Source organism: Haemaphysalis longicornis, unplaced genomic scaffold (genome assembly GCF_048455015.1).
Source record: "Haemaphysalis longicornis isolate Haplotype H1 unplaced genomic scaffold, Haemaphysalis longicornis Haplotype H1 scaffold_6, whole genome shotgun sequence".
Classification (NCBI taxonomy): Eukaryota; Metazoa; Arthropoda; class Arachnida; order Ixodida; family Ixodidae; genus Haemaphysalis; species Haemaphysalis longicornis.
Window position 1 is genome coordinate 150,132,363 of NW_027526407.1, and position 23,671 is coordinate 150,156,033.

At 49.1% G+C, this 23,671-nt stretch overlaps 1 protein-coding gene across 2 annotated transcripts in view; it reads left to right on the plus strand.

The window, feature by feature from the left end:
- Positions 1-23,671, plus strand: part of LOC144141197 (CD180 antigen-like) — a 205,286-nt gene that overhangs the window by 70,436 nt on the left and 111,179 nt on the right. Inside the window, exon 1 of one of the 2 annotated variants that reach the window (XM_077672761.1) lies at positions 19,075-19,977. The exons of the other annotated variant lie outside the window; for it this stretch is intronic. Within the exon in view, the coding sequence (XP_077528887.1) occupies positions 19,292-19,977 (686 nt within the window). The 5' untranslated portion in view covers positions 19,075-19,291. Of the gene's footprint in view, positions 1-19,074; positions 19,978-23,671 lie in introns of those variants that run through there. 2 annotated transcript variants of the gene reach the window in all.

Here is a 23,671-nt window from a genome sequence, read left to right on the forward strand (position 1 = left end):
TCGCCGCAGAGTCGGAAGGCACGCGTACTTTGTACATGCTTTAATAACCGAGTATTCAATGCTCTGGCGGCTAAAACTTGCCAAGCCTCGAAGTACAACCACGCCGGAGACTCGGCCGAGTCTTCAAGCCTAACCATGCATAAACTTTGCCGAACCCAGAATAAGCTAGGTGGAGCCACCAGCCTCGCTCTATGCCCATTCCTCGCGCCAATAGGGCGAAGCTGCCCCAATTTTTAAAGACGATAGTCTTTCTTGGGCTACCTAAACCCAGAAATTTTCGTCTGTCTGTATGTCTGTTTGTCTGTCTGTCTTCTGTCTGTCTGTCTGTCTGTGACCCGATTCAGCCACCCGGCCAAAGTAAAACAACGCCTGCGCAATAGTCTTATATAGTCACAGCTAAATCTACCCCTCTAAGTCCGGTGTAATGTTCGTACTTGTCAACATTGTTGAACAAGAACAAGAAATTACGCAATTATAAGACAACAAAATATTACGCAAGTGATATTTGCAGTGTTCCTTAAAAAAACTATAGATGCTTCATTTTTGCGAAATGAAATACTACATCCACTGCAGAAAAAAAATCACTCCGCCATTGCCTGCTGTCGCCCGCGCCACTATAGCTTCTGGCGGCATTTTACGAATCAAGCGGCAACAGTTACGAAAGGTTCCACTAGATAGGCTCCACGTTCTGCTTGGAACGCACGTGGACTTGGGAAACGCGGTACTATAAGCATTGAAGTAGGGCGCCTCAATTTACGCTCGTCTCCGCCGTACGGCAGCGCTGGCATCGAGGCACCCGCCCTGGAGGAGTGGAACGCGGTAAAGTTAAATCGACTTGAGCAAAACTTTAGCGAGTTTACCTTGAGAGGAGCGCGACGGAAGAGGAACAGCACGAGAGGTGAGCGCGAAAGCGAACGGAGGCATTTGATTGGCAAATGTCGGCAAAGACTATCGTCTTTTGTCGACATTTGCAACGAAAGGAGCAGATACGCGGCCAATTTTTTTTTTGTGTAAGTGAAGAGTAAGTAATCAGTTTGTAAGAAAGCGGTAGCCCAACGGAGGGGACGGAACGAAAAGGAGACATGAAGTGCGTATGCTTGCCTTTTCTTTCGTTCGTTGCACTGGTGCATTCTTACGAACGTATGTAACAACCAGCTAAAGTTTTAACCCTTCTGAAGTAATAAGGGTTGTGCGAACGTGTAGGTCTGACGAAACGTCGGGTGATTTCACGCTAGGCTGGCAAAAATTACTACTAAGCCATGCGACATTGCGAGCAAAAGAGATAGAAAATGCTTCTTGCGCATTTTCAAGATAAATACCGACGTTAGCGCCTGCAAAATAAACTTATTTTGGTTGTTTGAAGTTAGTGGTAATACCGCAAGGCAATCCAGAAAAGTTGGCGTAGGCGCGAGCGGAAGGCAAGTGTCAACACTGAAGGAAAAGCCACATTTTTTTTCCGGCATTTATTCGTCCCTTTTCATCTATTCTAATAACATAAATGAGCTATCTGTTTTAAGGTTACCTTGGAAGCTGTGTTATGCATTATCACTTTCAACGCTGTCACAGTCGCCGCGCTGTCGTGTGCAGCTATGTTACAAGTTCGTGCTGTGACCATAAAAGAGAGAGAGAGAGAGAGAAAAGCAAACGGAAAGGCCGAGAGGTTATCCACGCTTAGAGCCCGGATTGCTACTCGACACTGGGGAAAAGGTGTGCAGGGGATGAAAGAGAAAGCAAGAAAAAAAGAGGGGAAAGGAGAAGGGCCACGCACACACTTCAGTCCATATGCGGGCACTATAGTCTTTCGGCTAAGCCTGTTTCCTTCATAAAACGCAAAAGGGCTTTTGTTGCCTTCTGCGAAGTCGATTCTAGGGGTCGGTGACCTAGAATAGTTTCTAGTGTGAATGGTTGATTGTCCAATTGGTTGAGCTCAACGGCCAAAACACGCCTTTCTGATGAATTCTGCGGGCAATAACAAAGCACATGTTCGATTGAGTCTTCAACCTCGCAGGCGTCGCACTGGGCACTACTGGCCATCCCGATGAGGAAGGAGTAGGCTTGTGTGAAAGCCACTCCCAGCCACAGTCTACAAAGTAAAGTAGACTGTGATCGAGACAAAAAAAAGGACGGCAGTGACTGTCCGTTCCGTGATGTGGTAATTGCAGCGAAACGCTTAGCCTGATAATAATTTTCTCAGTGGTGCAGTAGAACGAACAATTGGGCTAGCTGGAAACTCTTGGGCTCGTTTTATACCTTCGTCCCTGTTTTGTGAGCGCTTTCAACCCCAAGACGATCTCACTAATGCGTCCGATTCGCTCGTTCACCGATGTCGAACTCTCGGTAATGAACAAAACACTCATTTTGCGTTTTTTATATTTTCTGTCGTTTTCTATCATATTGCCGCGAACCATGTATTGGGTTTGTTTGTTTATGTTTTGCTTTTACTGCCCGGCCGCACCCGGCTGTGTTATCTGCGTCCGTAGGGAAGCGCGTGTTCCATTCTTTATTTTCATGCCGCACGGGTATCTCATTCTGTAAGCACAGCGTTTCGCCCTAACGTCCCTAACCTTGAATAATCCTCTTTGATCTACAATGTTCTGAATGTAAATCGACGGTTCCAGAAATACTCGCGCCGAAAGATAAAAGCCTGCCGAGCAGACGCCGCAGTATTCGATTCGCCGACACTCGCCTGCGCATGTCACTTTGTGGACTGCTGCTTCGCCGCATCTGTATTCTTTGAGTGGTTAGGGGAGCACAAGTTCGCTCCAATAAGCTTGTTTTTCCTTCAAGACAACTGCGTTGTCTTTGGCTTCGTGAAAATATAAGCCACAAGCTTACAAGAAGTGTAAGTGAATGCAGCGGGTTCGGCTGTTCGCAATCGAGGCTGTTTGGAAACCAATAACTACGATAATACTGGTTGTCTACGATAATATTGGCGATGATCATGATGATGATGACCATCATCATCCCATTTAGGTCCACTACAAGACGGAGGCCTCTCCCACTGTCCTATAACCCCTTCTATCCTGTGGTGGTGGTGCTTGTTGTGTGGGATCAGGCGGGGTTAGCCTGGCTGGATATGCCGGCAATTGCTACGCCCAAGCTCCTCCTAATAAGCCAATGGTAGTGTCCTTTTACCACGAGTTCGCCAGTTCCGTCTCCTGAAGGAAGGTTAGGAGAAGGCGCGACACGTCTCTGCGCAGCAGCCAATGCCCCCTTGGAAAGACGATATGGTCCAGAGTGCTGTGTGGAGCTTCCAGCCTCCGAATTGCTGAGAGCATTGCAGTCCGCTCGACATCATGCTCTGGGCAACGCACTACGTAGTGGTGTACATCCCCTATCACTGAACATGACGAACCCTGAGGCGATCGCACGAAGCCCACCTTGAATAGCCATGCTGTGGTCTTCGCTGAGCCCGTTCGGATGCGGTACAGCAGTGTTGCCTCCGATCTTGTAAGTCCCTTTGTGACGCAAGGCTGATTATAGGGGATTTTCAAGGACTTGAAATGTTGCGCCACTGTTCGCCTGAAGTCGTTCCAGTGATTGGGGGAAACTTTAACAGTCGGTAGAAATTGCAGCGCACTCCGTGCCATCTTATCGGCGGTCTCATTGCCCTTGATGCCAACATGGGATGGAATCCATTGAAACCACACATTAAAACCCTTGTTGCTGAGTTCTTGCACAAGCCGTAAGGAACGCCGATAGTCGTTTTTCGTGGGGATCCCACGCTGCAAAAGTTGTAGCGCTGCTTTTGAGTCAGTCGGAATTACAACTTCCTGCGGGTTATATCACTTCAGTTTTCTCAAAGCAGCCGCGATAGCAATGCACTCGGATTCAGTGGAGGACATCACATGATCCAGGCGTGCTGCCCAGAATACCCGGGCATCAGGAATGACATACGCCGCTGCACTAACCCCTCTGTGTGGATCGACTGAGCCATCCATAAAATTTTGAAGGTGATTGGGATAATTTCTCCAAATGTTCAAGATCCAAAAATATGGCTGCTTCCACCGGCGTGCTTTGCTTGATTCTCATGTGAGGAGCATGTAGCTGACACTGAAGGCTCTCGTAAGACCATGGCGGCATTGAGATGGGAAGTTTCCCCGGTCACTGATGGCACAATATTCTCAGAGTGTTAAGAGCAGTGTGCGCATGAGCGGCTGTCCTTGTTCGAAGCCACCTTATTATTGCTCTTCTAGCACTGGTTTCTCCTAGACGCATTTCCTGTGTACGTAACCTCTGTGACGCGATCAAGCGGAGTGTAGGAGACTTAGCTCTCCCGTATGACCTTTTCGTTTGCTGCTCCTTGAGGAACTCCAATTGCTATCCTCAGCCCTTTCCTATGTAACGCTTCGAGTCGCTCATACAGGGATTCTGAAGGGGAGATCAGAGGCAAGCGGTAAAGAATGCGACTCACAATCACAGCTGAGTGCAGCTTAATCATCAACGCCGGGTGATTCCCCCACTTAGCTCCAGCAATCTTCCTCAAAATGTTCACATGGGGAAGCAGTGTCGATTGTCGACACTGCTCATGTCGACTGCCCGTCGCCAATAGTCTGCTGTCCAGGGTGACACCAAGGAACCGCACGTGAGTGGCTTGACGGATAGACAGGCTGGCCAGTGTTAAATTAACATGGGTGGACCGTCGCCGGTTCCCAGGGAAAAGAAGAAAACAGGACTTCTCGGCTGAAAGCGTCAGTCAGACGGAGGGCAAATATTTCTCCATGGTGTGAACACTCCATTGAGCCATCACTGACAGTCGCTTATGTTGATATCCGGACAACCAGATGCAAACATCGTCAGCGTACGCGGATACTTGAGATCGTTGTCGACCTTCCTTTAGTGCTGCAGGTAGCCCAGCCATAGCCACATTGAAAAGAATAGGGGACAAAACCCTACCCTGGGGAACCCCCCTCGAGGCACTCCGTTTTTCGCTCAGCACACTCCCGAACCACACTTGCATGTACCGGTCTGTGAGAAAGCTGTGAACAAAGCGGAGAAGGTTTCCTGACACCTCCATTGCATGTAGTCGGTCTATTATTGCTTGTCTCAGGAAACAGTCATAAGCCTTCGAAACGCCAAAATACAAAGCTATAGTTCAAAGTTCATGCACTCGAGTATGTTCGACATGGCTGATAAAGTACAGAACACTATCCTGGGCGCTTAAGCGTCGTTGAAACCCAGTCATGCAGTATGGTAGTTTTTTATAACGATCTAGCCGCCATGTTTGTCTCGCACAAACTAGTTTCTCCATAAACTTCGCCACACAAGATGTGAGGGAAACAGGCCGCTATGAAGACACCACCGTTCGGTCCTTTCCAGGTTTAAGAACCGGCACCACCCAGGCGAGTTTCCACGAAGAAGGAATGGCACCAGTCTTCCAAATGAGGTTGAAGTACCGGAGGAGATCGTTTTTGCGTTTTGCAGGCAAATTAAGCAGCATTCGATTGGTGATTTCGTCAGGCCCTGGTGAACATCTCCTGCGTAAGGTACTTAGCGTGCTCTCGAACTCCCGAAGCTTGAATGGGGCACCCAACGCTGAGGAGGACATGGGGGCTAACGGGGAAGGGATTCTCGCATACGTGGTATAAGTGTACGCGTCCGCAAATTCCTCAGCCAATTGGGAGATCGCCACATCCTTCCGTAATGCCAAGGCCGAAAATGGTCTTATCGAACGTGACTGTCCAGACAACGAGTTCACGATGCTCCAAATTCGAGGCACTGGTGTGAATACTCTTAAGGAAGAGTAAAACGCAGCCCATTGGGAGCGCCTTAATCTGATTGTATACCGCCGGATAGCGGAGTTTAGTCTGTTGAAGGTGGTCTTCAGTGTTGGATCACCCTTTCTTCGCTTTAGCTGCTGGTCAACTCTTCGCCTGGCGGCACACAGGTTCTTCAACTTCAAATCTGGCGCTGGGAAGTGGCATGGGAGCTTACAGATTGTTGTTGCCTTCTCTTTACTCGCTGACATATCCTTGAACAGGTCATCTGATGCAGCACTCAGCTCCTCTCTATACCGGTCCCAATTGACCACACGGGCAATTTTCACTTCGCTGTGGTGAAAGCCAGCAGCGTTAATGAAGATGGGAAAGTGGTCGCTGCCCATACGGTCGGGCGCTGTGCAACACTGGTTCTGGATATCACTGTTATGGGGAGTGAGATCTATTGTGCTTGCCGACGCAGGTGGTCGGAAAAATGTGGGAGCCCCATCATTCGCAACACACAGGTTCAAGTGGTCAATTACGTGGACAAGATGTTTGCCCCTCGCAGCCGTCTTTGTGTCGCCCCACAGACAATGATGGGCATTACAATCCCTACAGATGATCGTAGGGGCGGGGCAGCGATTACACAGCTGTTCCAAGGGAACTCTGCAGTCGATGGATCTTCCTGGGGACAAATAAATCGATGCAACGCTAAGCCTGTGCTTGCCCAGTTGAATGCTTACCGCAACCACTTCCGCTACTTCCGAGCAAATATGTCTAACCGGCAAGGATACATGAGTGACCTCACGCCGGATGTGCAGGGTGGCACTGCCATGCGGAAATGTTTAGAGACTCGGATTTTTGTGAGCCACATAGCCAGGTATTGATCTTTTTCCACTGTAATCCAGCTTCCGACAAAGCCGGAATAAAGATTGGAGTGTCCTTAACAAATACATTAATTTCGGCCAGACGACATGCTATACCAGCACAGTTCCATTGCATGATTAGGGCCACTTTTCTTCGTAGTTTTGTAAAGCTATGGCCTAAGGACGCCATATTATTGTTGCAGGAATGGAATCGAAGATCCTACAATGACTGGTTCTGAGACGAGCGCTGTCTCAAGGATGATCTTGGTCGTTCCAGGGGCCATTGAGGCGAGGTACGACCGCAAGGCTGCAAAGAGAGAGCGTATAATTTCAACGACGTTTCTGCTCTTTGGTTCTTCCTGTCTATTATGGCGCTCTTTCAAGGCTTGAAAGTACTGAGCTCCTCTACACTGCCTAGTCTCTACCTCCTGAGGCGGCTTTTGGGCAGATTCAGCCTCACTAGGAGTAGCTGGCGGCGTCGGTAATACTGAGCATGTTGCAGCTCGTGCACTTTCCTTTGCATTGGTAGGTTCTAAAGGTGGCAACGCTGGAAACTGCTTTTCATCGGATGGCTTCGGCGCTTCTGGAGGAGGGTCCAGCCCAGAGATGAACGCCTTCCGTCGATGTAATGCACTCACTCTAAATGGGCATCCACTATAGCTTGCGCGATGATCACCACCGCAATTTGCACATGAACCCTTTTCTTTGCAGTCCACAAAATTGTGGGAACCTCCGCAACGCTTGCAGCGCTGTTCAGCTCTGCAGAGTTTCACAATATGGCTGTACCGTTGGCACTTAAAACAGCGTGGAGGTGACTCCGTATAATCGGCGATTTCGTGTCTCGTGAAGCCAAGGTTGATTTTCGCCGGATGGTCGGAGTTCGTGGCAAATGTCAGCACAACCGCGTTGGTCGGGAAGTCTTTCCACTTCTCGGGCGGCGAATGGTCTCGACGCATAATGCGCCTCACATGGAGGACCCAAGGAGCTCCTCTTCCGTATGTATGCCACTTGGGGACGTCTCTAATCATGCAAGTGTTCTGCACATAGGATTGCGGTAGTCGGGCAGATACAGCAACACCACCCAAACGGTCGCATCGCAAAAGGGCGTTCACTTCTTCATACGTCACATGAAGTAGTAAGGCGCCTTGAGCTGTGAAACGACTGCGGTTGGGTGCTTTGCCCAGCAAAGCCGAAACAGCAGAAAAAAGGGCAATTGGGTTTTCACGCCTGAGATCTTTGCCAGTTTCTACGGAAGATAACAGAACGGGTATGCCGACAGTTCTCTGCTTCCGATGGCTCACCACCTTGAAGCCCTCCTGCTCTACGTCGTGCATCTCCGCAGCGGTGTCATTACTTTCGCAGGTAATTGAGACGTGTCCCGTAGCCGACGTAGCGGTAGTAGGACCGCCGTTGTCACACTGGTTAGGTCGCTTACACGGTGGCTCCACCGATTAGTCTTCCGAGCCCTTTTCTCTGGTGAGAGCAGTTCCCGCTGTAGCCAAAGCGGCAGCCATGGTGCCACCACCGTTGACTTCACTCGATCTCTGGGAGCTCCTCAAAGTGGATGACTCCAAAAGAACCCCATGCGACGCAAAGGGTGAGGAGACTGCTGTTCTTGCAGAAATCTCGGCAGGATAAACGAGAAACATAAAAATAAAAGAGCTGGACTTGGCAGCAAGCGGTCAGCGAGCTTCGTCGTCGTCCTGCGCTGCCCTGCTGCATTCTTTGCCTTGGAACTCTCTGCAATGTACGCATGCAGTACGATAGGTCCCCGTCTGGAATATAAAGCCAGCTTGCAAAGCTCAACCTTCTCCAGGTGTTCCATATGCAATTTCTTGCTGGGTGATGTCGCTTCGTGAAAATATTTGGGAGCTCTTTATGAATTTTTATACAGCCTTAAGTCAGAAGAAACTGATTTAGTGCTCCCGTGTACAGTGCCGTTCAAAACCGCTTTGCACTGTTGCTGTCCGACTGCTCCCTCTCTTCTGGGATCCGCTGTGAGTGTGGGGAGAAGCTAGGTCGATCTCCAGCTCTGCTGTTTCTCCAGCCTTGCGCCACGGGTGCAATCTGCGCCAGTTTTGTGTTGCTTAATGCATATTATGTAAATAATACATATTACATAATACACATTAAATAATATATAGTACATAATACAAATACTTAATACATATTATGTACAGCTGGCTCCAAATATAGTATCGATTTGCATAATATGCATTAAGCAACACAAAACTGGCGCAGATTGCACCCGTGGTGCAAGGCTGGAGAAACAGCAGAGCTGGGGATCGACCTAGCTTCTCCCCACACTCACAGCGGATCCCAGAAGAGAGGGAGCAGGCGGACAGCAACAGTGCAAAGCGGTTTTGAGCGGCACTGCAAAGCAATAACCATCGAAGTATGTACAGCGCTTTATTCAGTAGCAATCGTCGTCGTCTTCCGACGGCCCAGTCACGTAGGCAAATCCTCGTGTAGCGCGTCTTCGTCTCGTTAGATCTCCGTTTCTTCGTCGAATGATCCGCTGGCTGTCTTTCCATGTGAATGAATGATGATGATGATGGTTCTCCTTGGTGCGAAAGGATAGATTGCCAGATTCATCGTAATCGCCTTCAGCACAGCAAACCCGTGGCGCGCCGGTCGCTACGCGACGATGACAACGGCGAAGGTAGGAGCTCCTCGTGTGGTGTAAGACCTCGCGCAAGCCTGGACGACGCCGGCCGGTCGCTGCGAGGCACTCGCTCACGTGCGCTCGGTACATTTTTTTGCTAAAGCCACGGCGCGAAGGTCGTGCCCGGTACCTCGCGCAGGAGGCGCCGGGCGGTAGCCGCGAAACACCCGCTCACGTTCGCTTGGAGTTTTCTGTCTCTGCCGGACGGATTTGTGTCGGCCTAAACATCATCATCATCAGCAGCAGCATACTCAGGTCCACTACAGAACGAAGGCCTCTCCCGCTGACCTCCAACCGCTCCCGTCCTGCGCTGCTCGACTCCACAGTTTAGCCCCTCGGATTTCTTCTATCCGTCGGATTAATGGCCTCCCCCTTCTTCTTGACCCATCTCTAGGTATCCACTCCGTTACCCTAATTCTCCACCGCTTGTCTGTTCGTCTCGCCACACGGCCAGCCCAAGCCCGTTTCTGTTTCTTTATTTTGACTATGTTACCTTCTACTCTCGTTTGTTCTCTAATCCAGGTAGCTCGTTTCCTGTTTCTGCGTGTTACTCCTAACATTATTCCTTCCAAGGCCCATTGAGCCAACAAAAGTTTGCTTTCTAGTCGTTTAGTAAGGCGCCAAGTTTCAGCTCCGTATGACATTAGCGGCAGTATGCACTGGTTGTGAATTTTTCTTTTGAGTGACAGAGGTAGCTTACTTTTCATTGTTTGGGAGTGCTTGCCGAGTGCTCCCCAACCCATACCTATTCTGTGCCGGATTTCTCTCTCATGATTGGAATCAGCACTAACCTTCTGTCCTAGGTAGTTATATTCTTTTACTTCTTCTAGCGTTTCGTTTCCCAAACAGAAACGGATGTTTTTCGCATGCTCATTCCTCATTACTTTATATTTATTCATATTTATTTTTAGCCCCACGGTCGTATTCTCTGGTTGTAATTTCTCAGTACTGTCAGCAGGTGTTCTGCCGTCTTACTCATCAAGACTATGTCGTCTGCAAACCTCAAATGGCTCAAATATACCCCGTTTATCCTTAATCGTATGTTTTCCCAGTCAAGCTTTGTAAATAGCCCCCGAGACATGCTGTGTATAGCTTTGGAGAGATGGTATCTCCCTGTCTTACTCCCTCGGCGATCGCAAATTTATCGCTTTGCTTGTGGAGGGTTATCCTGCCTGTGCATCCTTTACATATGGCTTTTAAAAGTGTTATGTAGGTTTCCTTTTTCCCTGTTCTTTTAGGGCTTCTAAAACAGGTGCAGTGAGCGCGGATTCAAATGATTTCTCGTAATATATAAAAGCGATATAAAGTAAAGGGTATAAAAGCGATGTAAAGTGTACTCAGCGGATTTTTCTATGACTTGGTTGTCAACTTGGATGTGATCTATGGCTGAGCACCCTTCCTAAACCCAGTCTGCTCTCTGGGTTGATTGGAATCTAAACTAACTACATGCGGCTAATCTATGCGGCTAACTATAACTTTGGTAAAAAGCTTGAACACAACCAAGAGCAGGCTGATCGGTCTGTAATTCTTGAGGCCCTTGGGATCTCCCTTCTTATGAAGCAGAATAATGTTGGCGCTCTTCCAGGCTATGGACACTTTCCGAGTTTTCAACCATTCTGAAAATAGTTCAGCAAACTTTTCTAGTACAATATCTCCTCTCTACTTCAAAAGATCCATGGTTTAAACATCTCCACCGCCTAAATAGCTGTGCTATTTATATATTTTTAATATACAGACTTGTCAATGGGAGACCAGTGAATGTGAAGTCTTGATGACTTCAGAGTGACTTCAGAGGCCACCAGAATGATTTAACGTTACGTGACATCACACGCACGTACTCCCGCACGCACACACGTGCGTGATCAATAACATTAATTTCCTATAAAGACCCTTACAGGCGCGTATGCTAGGGGGCGGATACACCGCTCATTGATAATCCAGTGCAAATATTATAGCAAAATCCAACTAGCGTACGTTCTATGACGGCACTTCAATATACGATGACATACAATTTTATTTTATTTATTTTATTTGAGTATACTGCAGACCTTCTCGGTCTAAGCAGGAGTGGTACAATGGGTAATACAAACAACGATGTCACGTACAGAAAGGCACAGACACAATCCAAGAAAAGAAGAAAAAAATCTATTCAATTCCCAGTAGTCAAAACAGCAGTGTCAGAATGCAAAGTTCCGAATCATGCGTAAAAGTACAATCCAATCCAAGGGGAAAACTGATTACAATAAATCCCCTATTGTTCATTGTTAAAAACTTATAGTTTTAATATTTTCAATAAAGGATTCTGCTGTGTCACAGTTCACAGCTATTGATGGAAGTTGATTCCAATATGCAATTGATGACGGAAAAACAGTTTTTGTGGATGTTGCTGTGACTTGATGGCAGTCGTAATGTCTTATTGTGGTTAGTTCTCGTGGAATGCCTGAAAGGTTCAAGAAGATGGTCTGATCTGGATATTGTATAATTCCCATGATAGAGAAGATACAGGAATTTAAGTTTAGAATGTATTCTCCGTTCGGAAAGACAATGAAGTTCGGCTCTTTTACGCAGATTAGTAACACTGGTATACCTGGAGTAATCGGAAAACACAAATCGAACTGCTAAGTTTTGCACTCGCCCAATTTTATTAATAAGACATTTTTGATAAGGACTCCAAATTATATCTGCGTATTCTAGTGCTGGTCTAATCAGGGTCTTATAGGCGGTTAACTTTACTGCAGGGGGAGTGTTACGGAGTTTTCTCTTTAGGAAACCCAGTTTACCTTGCGCTTTCGAACAAATAGCAGTTATATGCGGTTCTCAATAAAGGTTGCTTCTACAAGTTGCGGTGTGCACCCAGTACCTGGGGCATGGTCTTACATGCTTCGTGCCCACCGAACGAGAAATATGTAGGTCCTTATATCTGCGACGGCATGACGATGCTGTATTTTTGAAGCACCAGTATGCTGATCTTAGCAACAGAGTTCAAGTCAGACGCCTGCCGTTACGGCCCTTTGGGTGCAGCCCACCGAAAAACAATGTATCGTACGAGAAAACTGCAGTAGTTTGAGAGATACGAATCCTGTGAAGATAACCAGTGCCACGAAAGGCAGGCTAGACAGCTATTCGTCAATAACAATAACTTTCTGCCCATTCATCAGCTGCTGAAGTGGTGCAGTTCGGATACGTCTATCAGCGCCGACGCTGACACTAAAGCAAGAGGCGACTCAAGCAGGCGCCTATCGCCTGCTAGACTTTTCTAATGGCGTAAATTTTAATCACCGAATCACCATAATCTGAAGCCAGACAGTTGAGGGAACGTAACGGGAAAGCACTACAAGCTTGACAGTTTCATCCGGTGCATTTAGACGCTCTACTGCTCGGAAGGTGACCACAGCATCCCGAAAGTGGACTAAATTTTGTTAAAAGGGTTCCTAAAGGCACAATACAATATTGCTTAATTTGAATGAACTATCATTTGGTAACTTTGTCACCTCCATTCGAGCTGCGAAATACGTTTTTAACAAGAAAAAAAACGCAAGATGAAACAACTCTCACATTTCGCGGTGACGTGATATGTGCACTAGTGACGTAATTTGGCCCAGCACAAAAATTGACCGCGTCTCTGCTCCTTTAGTCGCAAACGTCGACAAAAGACGATAGTCTTTGTCAACATTTGCCATGGAAATGCCTCCTTTCGCTTTCCCGCTCACCTATCATGTTGTCCCTCTTGCGGCGCGTTCCTCCCAAGTTAAACACGCTAAATGTTTGCCCAAGTCAATTTGAATTTAAAGCGTTCTACTGCTCCAGGCCCGGGGTCTCGATGCCAGCGCTGCCGTACGGCGGAGACGCCCGTGAATCGAGACGCCCTACTTCAACGTTTATAGAACCACGCGGCCGTGCTCCACGTGCATTCCAAGCAGAACGTTATCCAGTAAAACCTTTCGTAACTGTTGCCGCTTGAGTTCTTAAAATGCCGCCAGAAGCTATAGTGGTGCGGGCGACAGCAGGTGGTGGTGGTGGTGGTGGAGAAACATTTATTCAAGCGAAAGAGGTTCGCGCTTGAAAGCGGGAGAAGCCCTCAGTCCAGGGCCCCTGCGGCGGCTGCGGTTCTGCGTGTCCGGTCCACCAACTGTCGCTGGTCCTCAGGATCCGAACTGCACAGCGCGGCCTCCCACTGCTCGAGGGTGGGGGCGCGAATAATGAGGCTGCTGGTGTGTAGCCCACGTGGTGTGGTACAGTGTTGGATGTTCGCTGCAGTGTGGGCATGTTGGTGGATACATTGTGGGGTGTATGATGTGCAGGAAGCTAAGGTGGGGGTATGTGTTTGTCTGTAGTTGCCGCCAGGCTACAGCCTCCTCTCGGGTGAGCTTCTGGTGCGGTGGTGGGTAGGCACATCTGGAAAGGCGGTGGTGTTGCAGAAGTGTACGGTACTGCTGCTGGACAGGCTCTGGCGACAGTGTTTTTTTTTTCGGCGGTAGATGTAGCATTTCATTTCGCAAAATCCAAGCATCCGAGATTTTTGAAGACGATAGTCTTTCTTGGGCTACTTAAACCCAGAAATTTTGGTCTGTCTCTATGTTTGTCTGTCTGTATGTCGGTCTGTCTGTCCGTCTGCCTGTCTGTGACTCGATTTAGCCACCCGGCCTAAGTAAAACAGTGCCTGCGCAATAGTCTTATATAGCCACAGCTAAATCTACCCGTCTAAGTCCGGTGTAATGTTCATACTTGTCAACATTGTTGAAGAAGGACAAGACATTTCGCAAATATAAGACAACAAATTAATACAGAAGTGATATTTGCAGTGTTCCTTTATAAAAAATCATACATGCGTGACTTTTGCGAAATTAAATACTTCATCAACTGCAGAAAAAAATTTCCTCCACCGTCGCCTGCTGTCGCTCGCGCCACTATAGCTTCTGGAGCCATTTTAAGAAATCAACCGGCAACAGTTACGAAAGGTTCCACTAGATAGGTTCCACGTTCTGCTTGCAACGCACGCGGAGTAGGGAAACGCGGTTCTATAAACGATGAAGCAGGCCGCCTCGATTCACGCGTGTCTTCGCCGTACGGCAGCGTTGGCATCGAGACACCCGGTTTTGAGCAGTGGAACGCGGGAAATTTAAAATGATTTAAGCAAACCTGTAGAGTCTTTACCTTGGGAGGAGCGTGACGCAAGAGGAACGACATGAGAGGTGAGCGGGAAAGCGAGGGGAGGCATTTACTTGGCAAAAGTCGATAAAGACTATCGTCTTTTGACGACATTTGCAACGAAAGGAGCCGATACGCGGCCAATTTTTTAATAAAGGAACACTGTAAATATCCATTGTGTATTGATTTTCTGCCTTATATTTGCGTAATGCCTGGTTCTTGTTCAACAATGTTGACAAGTATGAACATATAAACGAGACTTAGCCGTTTAGATTTGGCTGTGAGTAACTGAGACTATTGCGCAGACTTCATTTCACTTTGGCCGGGTGGCTGAATCAAGTCGCAGACAGACAGACAGACAGACAGACAGACAGACAGACAGACAGACAGACAGACAGACAGACAGACAGACAGACAGACAGACAGACAGACAGACAGACCAAAATTTCTGGGTTCAAGTAGCCCAAGAAAGACTATCGTCTTTAAAAAACACGTTTGCCAGCGCATTACTGCAGGTGCGCGTGAAAGTGACATGAGCCAAAGGAACCAGAGGCCCCACTACAACCGCCCAGTCGCGTTTCTTGGCGGCGGCTCAGGCCCGCGGCCGCAAATAGCACAAACAAGATCCTGTGACGTCATAGAGAAATTGCACGAAAGTTGCTATGAACTCGCAGTGGCTCATACCATCTCCTTAAAGGAGTCATGAAGACAAAACACAAGTTTGGTTTATTCGAAAGATTGCCTCGTTAGAATCATACTGACACCTCGTTTAACGTAAACTTCGCTCAAATAAGCTACATAATTAGGAAAAAAGGGAATGGCCATGCGACCCACTAGCTCGTTTCCCTCAACAGAACCTATTGATGTCTTACCAGCCAGCTCTGAGATTGGCGGCGGCCGGCCAAAAAAAAAAAACGCAAATCAGGCAGGGCTTGCCGAATGAGCTATTTGCGCCTAGATTTAGGGCACATTCTTTTTATAACAGTAAGAATAGGGAAGGGGGGGGGGGTAAACAGTGGAAGTAACGAAAGCACACGTAAACATTGAAGTACCGATGTGCACTATGCTTGTTTTAGTTGCACAGAAGTCCACTGCGTTCGAGTTGTCTTACACGCACTGGCCGATTGGCGTAAGCGACGTTGTCTTACGTGACCCTGTTTGTCGAGGATATTCTGTTTCACGAAACGATTACCTTCTACACTAACAAAAACGAGCCAGCTGCAAATACGGTCAAAAAACAAAGCGACGGCATACAATAGTCCGTGCATGAGTGTGGTAGTGCATCTGGGAAGACTGGCGGCAAGCAGCGCTGCAGCCGAATCCCGCAGTGCAAGTTCTTTGCATACGCGCGCTTATGACTTCATTGCTGACGTCCCGAAAACGCACGATTTGTCGGGAGATCAAAATTTTAACCTAAATTTATTGATTTCTCAGTGAATACGTCATCATTTGCTGCCGGACAAGCTCTAGGGGCACTATAAAAAACAAAATCTTTCGAATAAAACAAATTTGTATATTGGTCCTTATGGCTCCTTTAAAGGGGCCCTGAAAGGCGTTTTGAGCACACTAAATGAAGTAGCGCAATCGTTAAATTGGGCCGTCAAGGTCATCTGGGCCAAGTATTACTCTTTTACGCGCAGCGGAAAGCTCACACTTTTGTTGCAAAGTTTGTCGCTTTTTTCTCACCCTTTCCTTCGTGTTTTTGGACGCCGCCATCTTAACATGTCTACATCATCGATTCCCAGATGTTCGTCATGAGCTAGACATCCTGCTATTTGGCGGCTTTTTCACGCACTTCCGGCAAAGAGATGAGTCGTCTGCTCAGCGTCGGCTCGCCGGCTGATCTGCCAGCGGAGTGTCGGAGTGCGTGGACATTTTACGACAAACGAAACAAGTGTAAACAAACGCTTAACCGTTCGTATTGAATGCAACACGGCCATAACACGACATGGATATTCTCTTACCTGGAGTAAGTTCCGTAAAGAAAGCGTTGAAGCCCCGTGGCACTTCTTTCGTGCAATCGCAGAGAACGCCCTGAGCCGAATGCCCGGGTTTGACGGATACATTTTATTCCACTTCAAAACAATCCAGAGATGCGTTTCGAACGAACACAACGTCAAAACATGCGTTGCAAGTCTCAACCGCGATTGACAGACTGAGACGATAGGTTGCCTCCTCCTGCCCCTCGTAAATTCGGCACTCACCTCGCGCGCGGTTTGCGGGGACGAACAGCAAGTCACTTAACTCTGGCGCGCAAGCGGAGATGGCTTTTAGCCACGCACACTGCACATACCCCATGCGAGGTTGAGTCGTACGTCGCCCGAGAAAGATAATCCAGACCATGGGAAGCACTATCCACCCGCAGAAGGACAACGTCGCATTTCATCGCGAAACAAAGGCGTCCACAACACACACACCATCCCCTCCTGTAATGCCAAACGCATCTCACACTTCCCAATGGGAGTGAGTGGTACGCCTGCAGTGCCCACATGTCGCGAGGTGGGGCCCCGAGCTGAACCGGGATCACTCAACCGTAACTGACTTCTGGGGCGGTTTGTGCCTTGTTGCCAAGGCAACCGATGCTTGAGAGTGTCAATGAAATGTCGCTCGCTCCAGCGCTAGAAAGCTCAGAGCCACGGCGGAGCATGTTTTGCCAACGTTGCCGCTCTCCACCACGCGTCGCCCAAGCGGAACTGGTCACATGATTGAAGCGTTTTGTGCACGGGTTCTGTATCGGTTTAAAATGTCTTTTTCACATGCCGCCGGCAGGAATTACCACCGCCGCAAAATAAGGCCTGGCACCAGCGGGGCCACATCTGATACGGCGCTTTTTGGATAAACAGTGCGCGGTGCATGAAAGGGACCGAACGCACGATCCTCCCCGAGCGGCTGCGAGTTCGCCGCCGATTACAAGTCACGTGCTGCCCTGCAGCAACGCACACCGCGAAAGGGCAAGGCCAGGCCGCCGCACAAATGCGGCCAGATTTTTCGTTCGCTTTTCCAGCCTTGAGCGGAGTGCGGGATTCATGGTGTCAACAAAGCTTGCCCGTAGCAGACGGCAGTATGGGGAGCGCCATAGCGGAAGACGTCACCGCTGAAGCGCGCAGCATCATTTGAGGGAAGGCTCGCGCCGTCAACAGCGAAAGGAGGAGGAAACGCGGCGCGACGGTAATGCGCGGTTTTTGATTTACGATTTCTCAGCTAATACTCATCGCTTTAACAAAATTCTTGCGGGAGGAGATTGCTAATACATTGTCTTATTTGGTACATGTACATCCATGCATCGGCGGAAGGTATTTCAGGACCCCTTTAATATCTCCATTTACAGTATTTTGTACATGTATGGTTTTCTCATAAACTTTTGTACATGAATTCCTGTATATAGTTTTCTATTGTGCGACATCATATTCAATTGTATGTAGAAGTGTTACTTTTCATTTATGTGCATAAATTGATGTTGTTAGTTTCTGTTCCTGCTTGTTGTACAGGGCTTGTCAAGCCGTCGTTTGGACTGCTTTTTTCTTGCCGCCCTCAGTTTTTTGTTACCCCTGTAGCAGAAAACTGTATAAAGTATGATTGATTGATTGACTGATTATTTGTTGGAAGTGCACGATGAAAATGCTGCCAGCTTCATCGAGACAAAGCAGCCTATTTAGTGTATTAAACTTGTGTTTTGTCTTCACGGCCCCTTTAATGCGGGACTATTGCTGGGTCTTCGTAACTATCGGGCATGGAACACGTATGCACGGATGAGGAGTGCGACCTTGTCTCCACTTCGTCGTTGTCAAACAGCGTGTGTCTGTGGGAATCTGGGTGCGTCGCCTTCTGTGATACCCTTCCCTGTGGCGAGGCGGAAGATAATGTGTTCGCACCTCATCCCAGGCCTCATATTGCGAAGAAAAATCAGAAGCGAGAAACGTTCGATTCAGCAAGCATTTCGCGCGCGTTACATGTTTCTCTGGCTCAGTGGCTGAGGCGTTGCACTGCTGAGCACGAGGTCGTGGGTTCGATTCCCGGCCGCGGCGGCCGCTTTTCTGATGGAAACGAAAAGCAAAAATGCCCGTGTGTACGAGATTGCGGCGGATGTGAAAGATCCACGAGGTGGTCAGAATTAATCCGGAGCCCTCCACTACGATGCGCCTCATCGTCTGCGTTGTGTCGGCGCGTTAGACCCTACAATCAATCAATCAATACATATTTCACTACCACAAAACCACCGCTGTGAGCATTTTCCTGCTTTGCAATGTCTATTCTGCCTCCGCCTTCTGGGTAAAATTTGTTCGTAATAAGGATGTTATCAGTTGTCAAGTTAGTTTTGTCATAAACCCTTCTGTCCGTACAAGTACAGGCCTATTTCTCTCTCCCAAACGCCCTTTGAAATCTTTGCCGCACTGCGTAGCCTTTTTTTTCTCAGTGATGAGAAACGTGGAAGTTTCGTCGGGCGTCCCGCGGGGGTGGGTTAAGGGACCAGGCTAACGATACAGTTAAGTAGTCAAGCTACACAGCTGAAGCAGCAGTGACGCCGACGTGCACAGCAATCTCCAAGTGCCGTGCAAATGCGGGACAAGGTGCGAACGTCAATTGTTTTGCATGTGCGAACAGCCTTGTGCTCGAGTACGGCGCAGCCAGCACGTCGGACGCGCTCGGCTGTCCCTTTGTTTCCGCGACACGCGATACCGCTCGTGCTTACGGCGGCAATTCGAACTGGCCGCAGCCTGGAGCTTCACGTGCAGGCCCAGCATCCCGGCATCCGCGACAGACGCGCCCACACATCGACCGGACGGCGTCGTCTCCTCCGCCTGCTGTCGGCGCCCGATAAGGTGGCCGCCCAAGTGCGCAAGCAGCCGGCTGCTGGCCGCTTGCGGCCGCGGGCATTGTTCTCTGAGGCTTAATCGCCGACTGACGAAACCACCATGAGGCGCGCAGTCTCGACGACGTTGCTCCTGGCCGCCGCCTTCCTGGCCCCCTGCAAGGCCCACCCGAGCTCGGGCTGGAAAAGAGTCTGTCCACAGGCCGACTTCCTCATGCCGTGCCGGTGCATCGAGGCCCAGATAGGACTGCGGGTGCTCTGCAGCGGCATCAGCAGCCGCCGGCACCTCCAGGTGCCGTTCGACTACCTACGCCTCTACGACCTCAACACGCTCACGCTGCAGCGCGTCGACTTCCCCATCACGGTGGACCTCTTCAAGGGCCTCAACGTGGTCATCATCAAGATCCTCGACTCCACCTTCAAGGTGCTCGACCCGCCCGAGCAGCAGGGCGCGGACACGAATTTGGTGCTGGGAAACAAGCTGGAAGGTCTGGACGTCCGCCAGACGACTCTGGATCTGGGCAACACCAACCTGGGAGCTATGAAGAGCCTGAAGCACGTCATGGTGGACGCGAGCACCATCAACGTGCTGCGCAAGAACTGGTTCCACGGCCTGACGCGCGTCACCAGCTTCGTCATCGAGCACACGAGCATCGCGAGGGTGGAGGACGAGGCCCTGTCCGGCCTGGACAGTGTCGAAGAGATCAAGCTGGCCGCCAACCAGCTGTCGGCTGTGCAGAGGAACTACTTCCCCAACGTCGCCTCAAAGCTGTCACACCTGGACCTCAGGTAACGTGGCCGTCGGAGCTTGTCGGAAACGGAACAGACACAAAGAGGTCGTTTTACACTAAGTGCCGTTAAGTTTTGCGCATTGAGGAGATCGTTTTTCTTGGTAGAAATTTGATACTGCGACCCACCGCGGTGGCTCAGGGACTAAGGCGTTGTGCTGCTGAGCACAAGGTCGCGGGTTCGATTCCCGGCCGCGGCGGCCGCTTTTCTGATGGAGGCGAAAAGCAAAAACGCCCGTGTGTGCGAGATTTCGGCGCACATTAAAGATCGCCAGGTGTGAAAATTAATCCGGAGCCCTCCACATCGGCGCGCCTCATCGCCTGCGTTGCGTCAGCGCGTTTCGTTACAGTCAATTTCGTACTGCGCTTGAATGCTCAGCCGCGGGCTTGTTAACACCTAGCGATACTCTTTGCATTGCTCAGGGCGTCACAGATGAGCAGGTCGCGGCCCCCAAAATGTGGCATTTGGAAATTTATTGATCAATGATATGCGTGTTTTCACGTCCGCAGAGCTACTCCTACTGCACAAATAATGCAAATGCACGCATTATGATCAAGGATTCGAGAGTAGGTAGGATGCAGAGAGTCTGAACAAATGTCAGCGAAAAAGGCAGCTGCGCTCGTTACTAGGAGTGCCACTCCAGATGTGTGTCTAAAGCGGAACGTTTGTGAAGGATACGCGTCGCCAATTTGTGCGTGACGCGGTAGAAATCCTCAAAAAGTCAGTTATGGTCCCTTTAGCAGGATGGCATGATTGTTTCACAAAATGAACCAGTCAAGTAGCAGTAGATAACGAAAGTGTTTTGTGTTTAAGGCACTTTTTTTTCTTAGCTCTTTTTTCTCCACGGCAATCTTCACCGCGTTGATTTGAATTTTATGTGGTTAAGATTTATGCTACTGCACACAATCAACACGCAAGCCGTGAAACTGCCGCCGCGTTTCTACGTCGCATGCGCTGAAAATAAATTTCGGGAGAACAGAAAATCTGACCCCGGCACTTTGTTCCCAACAGCACAAATGCGCTGAGTCATCTGGAAGAACGAAACACTATTGAGCTGTAACGCAGGCAGAATCGCAGTTAGAAACGGGGCTGGGTGCGTAAAGCGAACGTTTGAACAGCACAAGAAGTATTGTGTAGCTGTGGTTTTCTTTTTCCATCTTTAATCGGGGATCGCAACGCAAAAGCAGCGTTTCAGAAGCGAACAGGAATAACGCGACTTAACCTTGCCAGAACTAATTCCTCTAGTCGAGCGCGAACAGCGCAAGCACAGCGCGGTCCCCTCTAGCCTTTCGTGTGCCCTTGCGTTGATCGTGCTACATGAAGGATGAAGGTTTCGAGGTCTCGTACCTAAGTACCGGCTACTAGGACGAGGTTGTCGTCCCTAGCTCCGCTCAATCTGTGTTTATTATATTTTGTAATCGAAGCGCCGGCAACGCGGAGATTAGCGCAATCTTCCCAAGTGCAGAATAACACACTCTGACAATAGGGGCGATATCTGCACACGAAGAATGTCAGGCCTTCATCAAATTCTTTATTTGTCGCGTCACTGCATTTCTTTCGTTCTTATCAACGTTTATTTGTACCTTTTCTTGGGCGGGAGTGCCTGTCAATGCTTAATCCGGCCACGTCAACGGAAGGACTTATTGGGTCACACACAAACCTATTTGTACCTCATGGGACGTAACAAAATGCACCGCCGAGAATAGAGTACCAAATTGTTTTTGAGTGGTCGATTATAAAAATATAATTATTCGTATTTTTATGCGTAAATATTTATTGCCGGGTACCCCACAGCACCAATCGTGCCCCGCACTGCACCCGCACAAACATGCCTAATTCCTGACCTTACAAACTTGATTCACTAAAATAAAGTAAGTAGAGACCCCTGCTTGAAGGAAGTTTGTAAGAAGAAAGAATAATAAGTTCAGACAATAAAGTACAAACAGATGCTAACGGAATGACAAATTTCTATTTCGAACGCAGGCCTCTCCCGACGGAGAGAGAAATAAGAAAATCCCCTAAAAAACGAAACCGAAACGGGACAAATATTGAGGTGAACCACTAGCCACGTAAAGCGCTGTACCTCGACTAAAACGCACGCTTGTCAAAGGTAAGAGTAATGGTGTAAATTTCGCTCATTCGCTTAAAGAAATTAAAAAAAAAATTCATCCACCTTCGCCATTGAGGTGCGAAGACTGAGGAAACAGAGGCGCTTGTGGTCTTCCCTAGCTTCAACTAGGCCGTCCTTAGGTCTGCCCATGGTAGATCGCACACCGATGACGTCGCCTCTCTCGACTGGAACACCTTCACTTGATAGCTTCCGCCATAACTTGGCGCAGTCAGTCTCCGAGACGCGCCTCCCCACACCTGCTTGCCGGCTCCTTGCCTCCTCGCCCCTTTCTCTCACATTTCTTGGCATGGAATTGTCCTCCCCTTCACCTTACCGCGCCGAGTTGGTCTGCTTGGTTATTGGTCTAGCAGAGAAGCTATCAGAACCATAACCTAGCGGGCCAACATCCCGTCCAATAGCCAAAAAAGTAGCCCAGTTTGGGCGCGAACTCGGTTGTTGTATGCTATATTCGCACTTTATACGGATGGGAAATTTGGGGACATGGACCGCACGGCTTCCGAGACAAGGAGGAGTTGTCGAATGAATGGAGCCTTTCACCAGCGAGGCACTCTTCCTGGAGATGCGCTTTTCGCGGCTTATTTAAGGCCTCGAGAGTAGACGTCACGTGATCAAGAAGCTGTTGCATCTTGGCATCCCACTTCGCGAGCGCAGTCATCACCACCCCACGTTTTAACCAGTAGATTTATAAGCAGGGGGAGGTATCAAGATGTGTGCATTCTGAGGAAACTTCGAATAACTTCAAAGAAGCTCTCTCGGTCACTGTTTACTCCTCGCCGCCATTGCGGCGGCAGAGAAGAAGAGTACAACGACGGCGAAGGAGTACAGGACAGACGAACGGACTCCTTATTTATCCCCTCTCTCGAAGCGAGCTCTCCAGAGGCTTTCAAACGGCTGTCCCGGTGATCCTCCGCATACGCCTTGGAGCTATCAAACGCCTCCACCCTCGTCGTTACACCTAACCGAGTCCATCCGGATGCTCCCGGGGACGTTGCGCGCTGTCTGGGTCCATCGCCTGCTAGATCCGTCGCCTGAAAGCCAGCTTCACCGTGAAACTCAATTTCACCGAGCACCGGCAAAGTTACAGACCTCAATGTTCTCAACACAGCTCCAGGGGAAGCCCAGACGACAGTCTGGCGGGGAAGACTCCCTCTGCCACGAACGCACCAGGCCAACTGCCCATGCACCTGAAATGAAGTGCAACACACAAGCAGCACCGAGAGGACGCTACACGCGAATTTACTTTGAAGCCAACCAGCCGTCTTCACGCTGAAGACTGCAACGGCTGGACCCGACCCCTACGCAGCTGACGCTGGTGGCCTTCGCCAGTGACACTCGGCTGATTTACAAGATATGAACCGCCAGTTTAACTGGACCAAAGCCTCTAGTTAACGCTTGGCTAAACATTCATTCGCTATAATACCTCTCCGTCTTCACCCTCTCTAATTTCTTTCTGGCCAGAGACAGGCAGGCGTGCAGAAAGCCGTCCGATCAGATTTCATCTAATCTGAAGGAGCATAATCATCATCAGCAGCAGCAGCCTATACCACGCCCACTGCAGGGCCT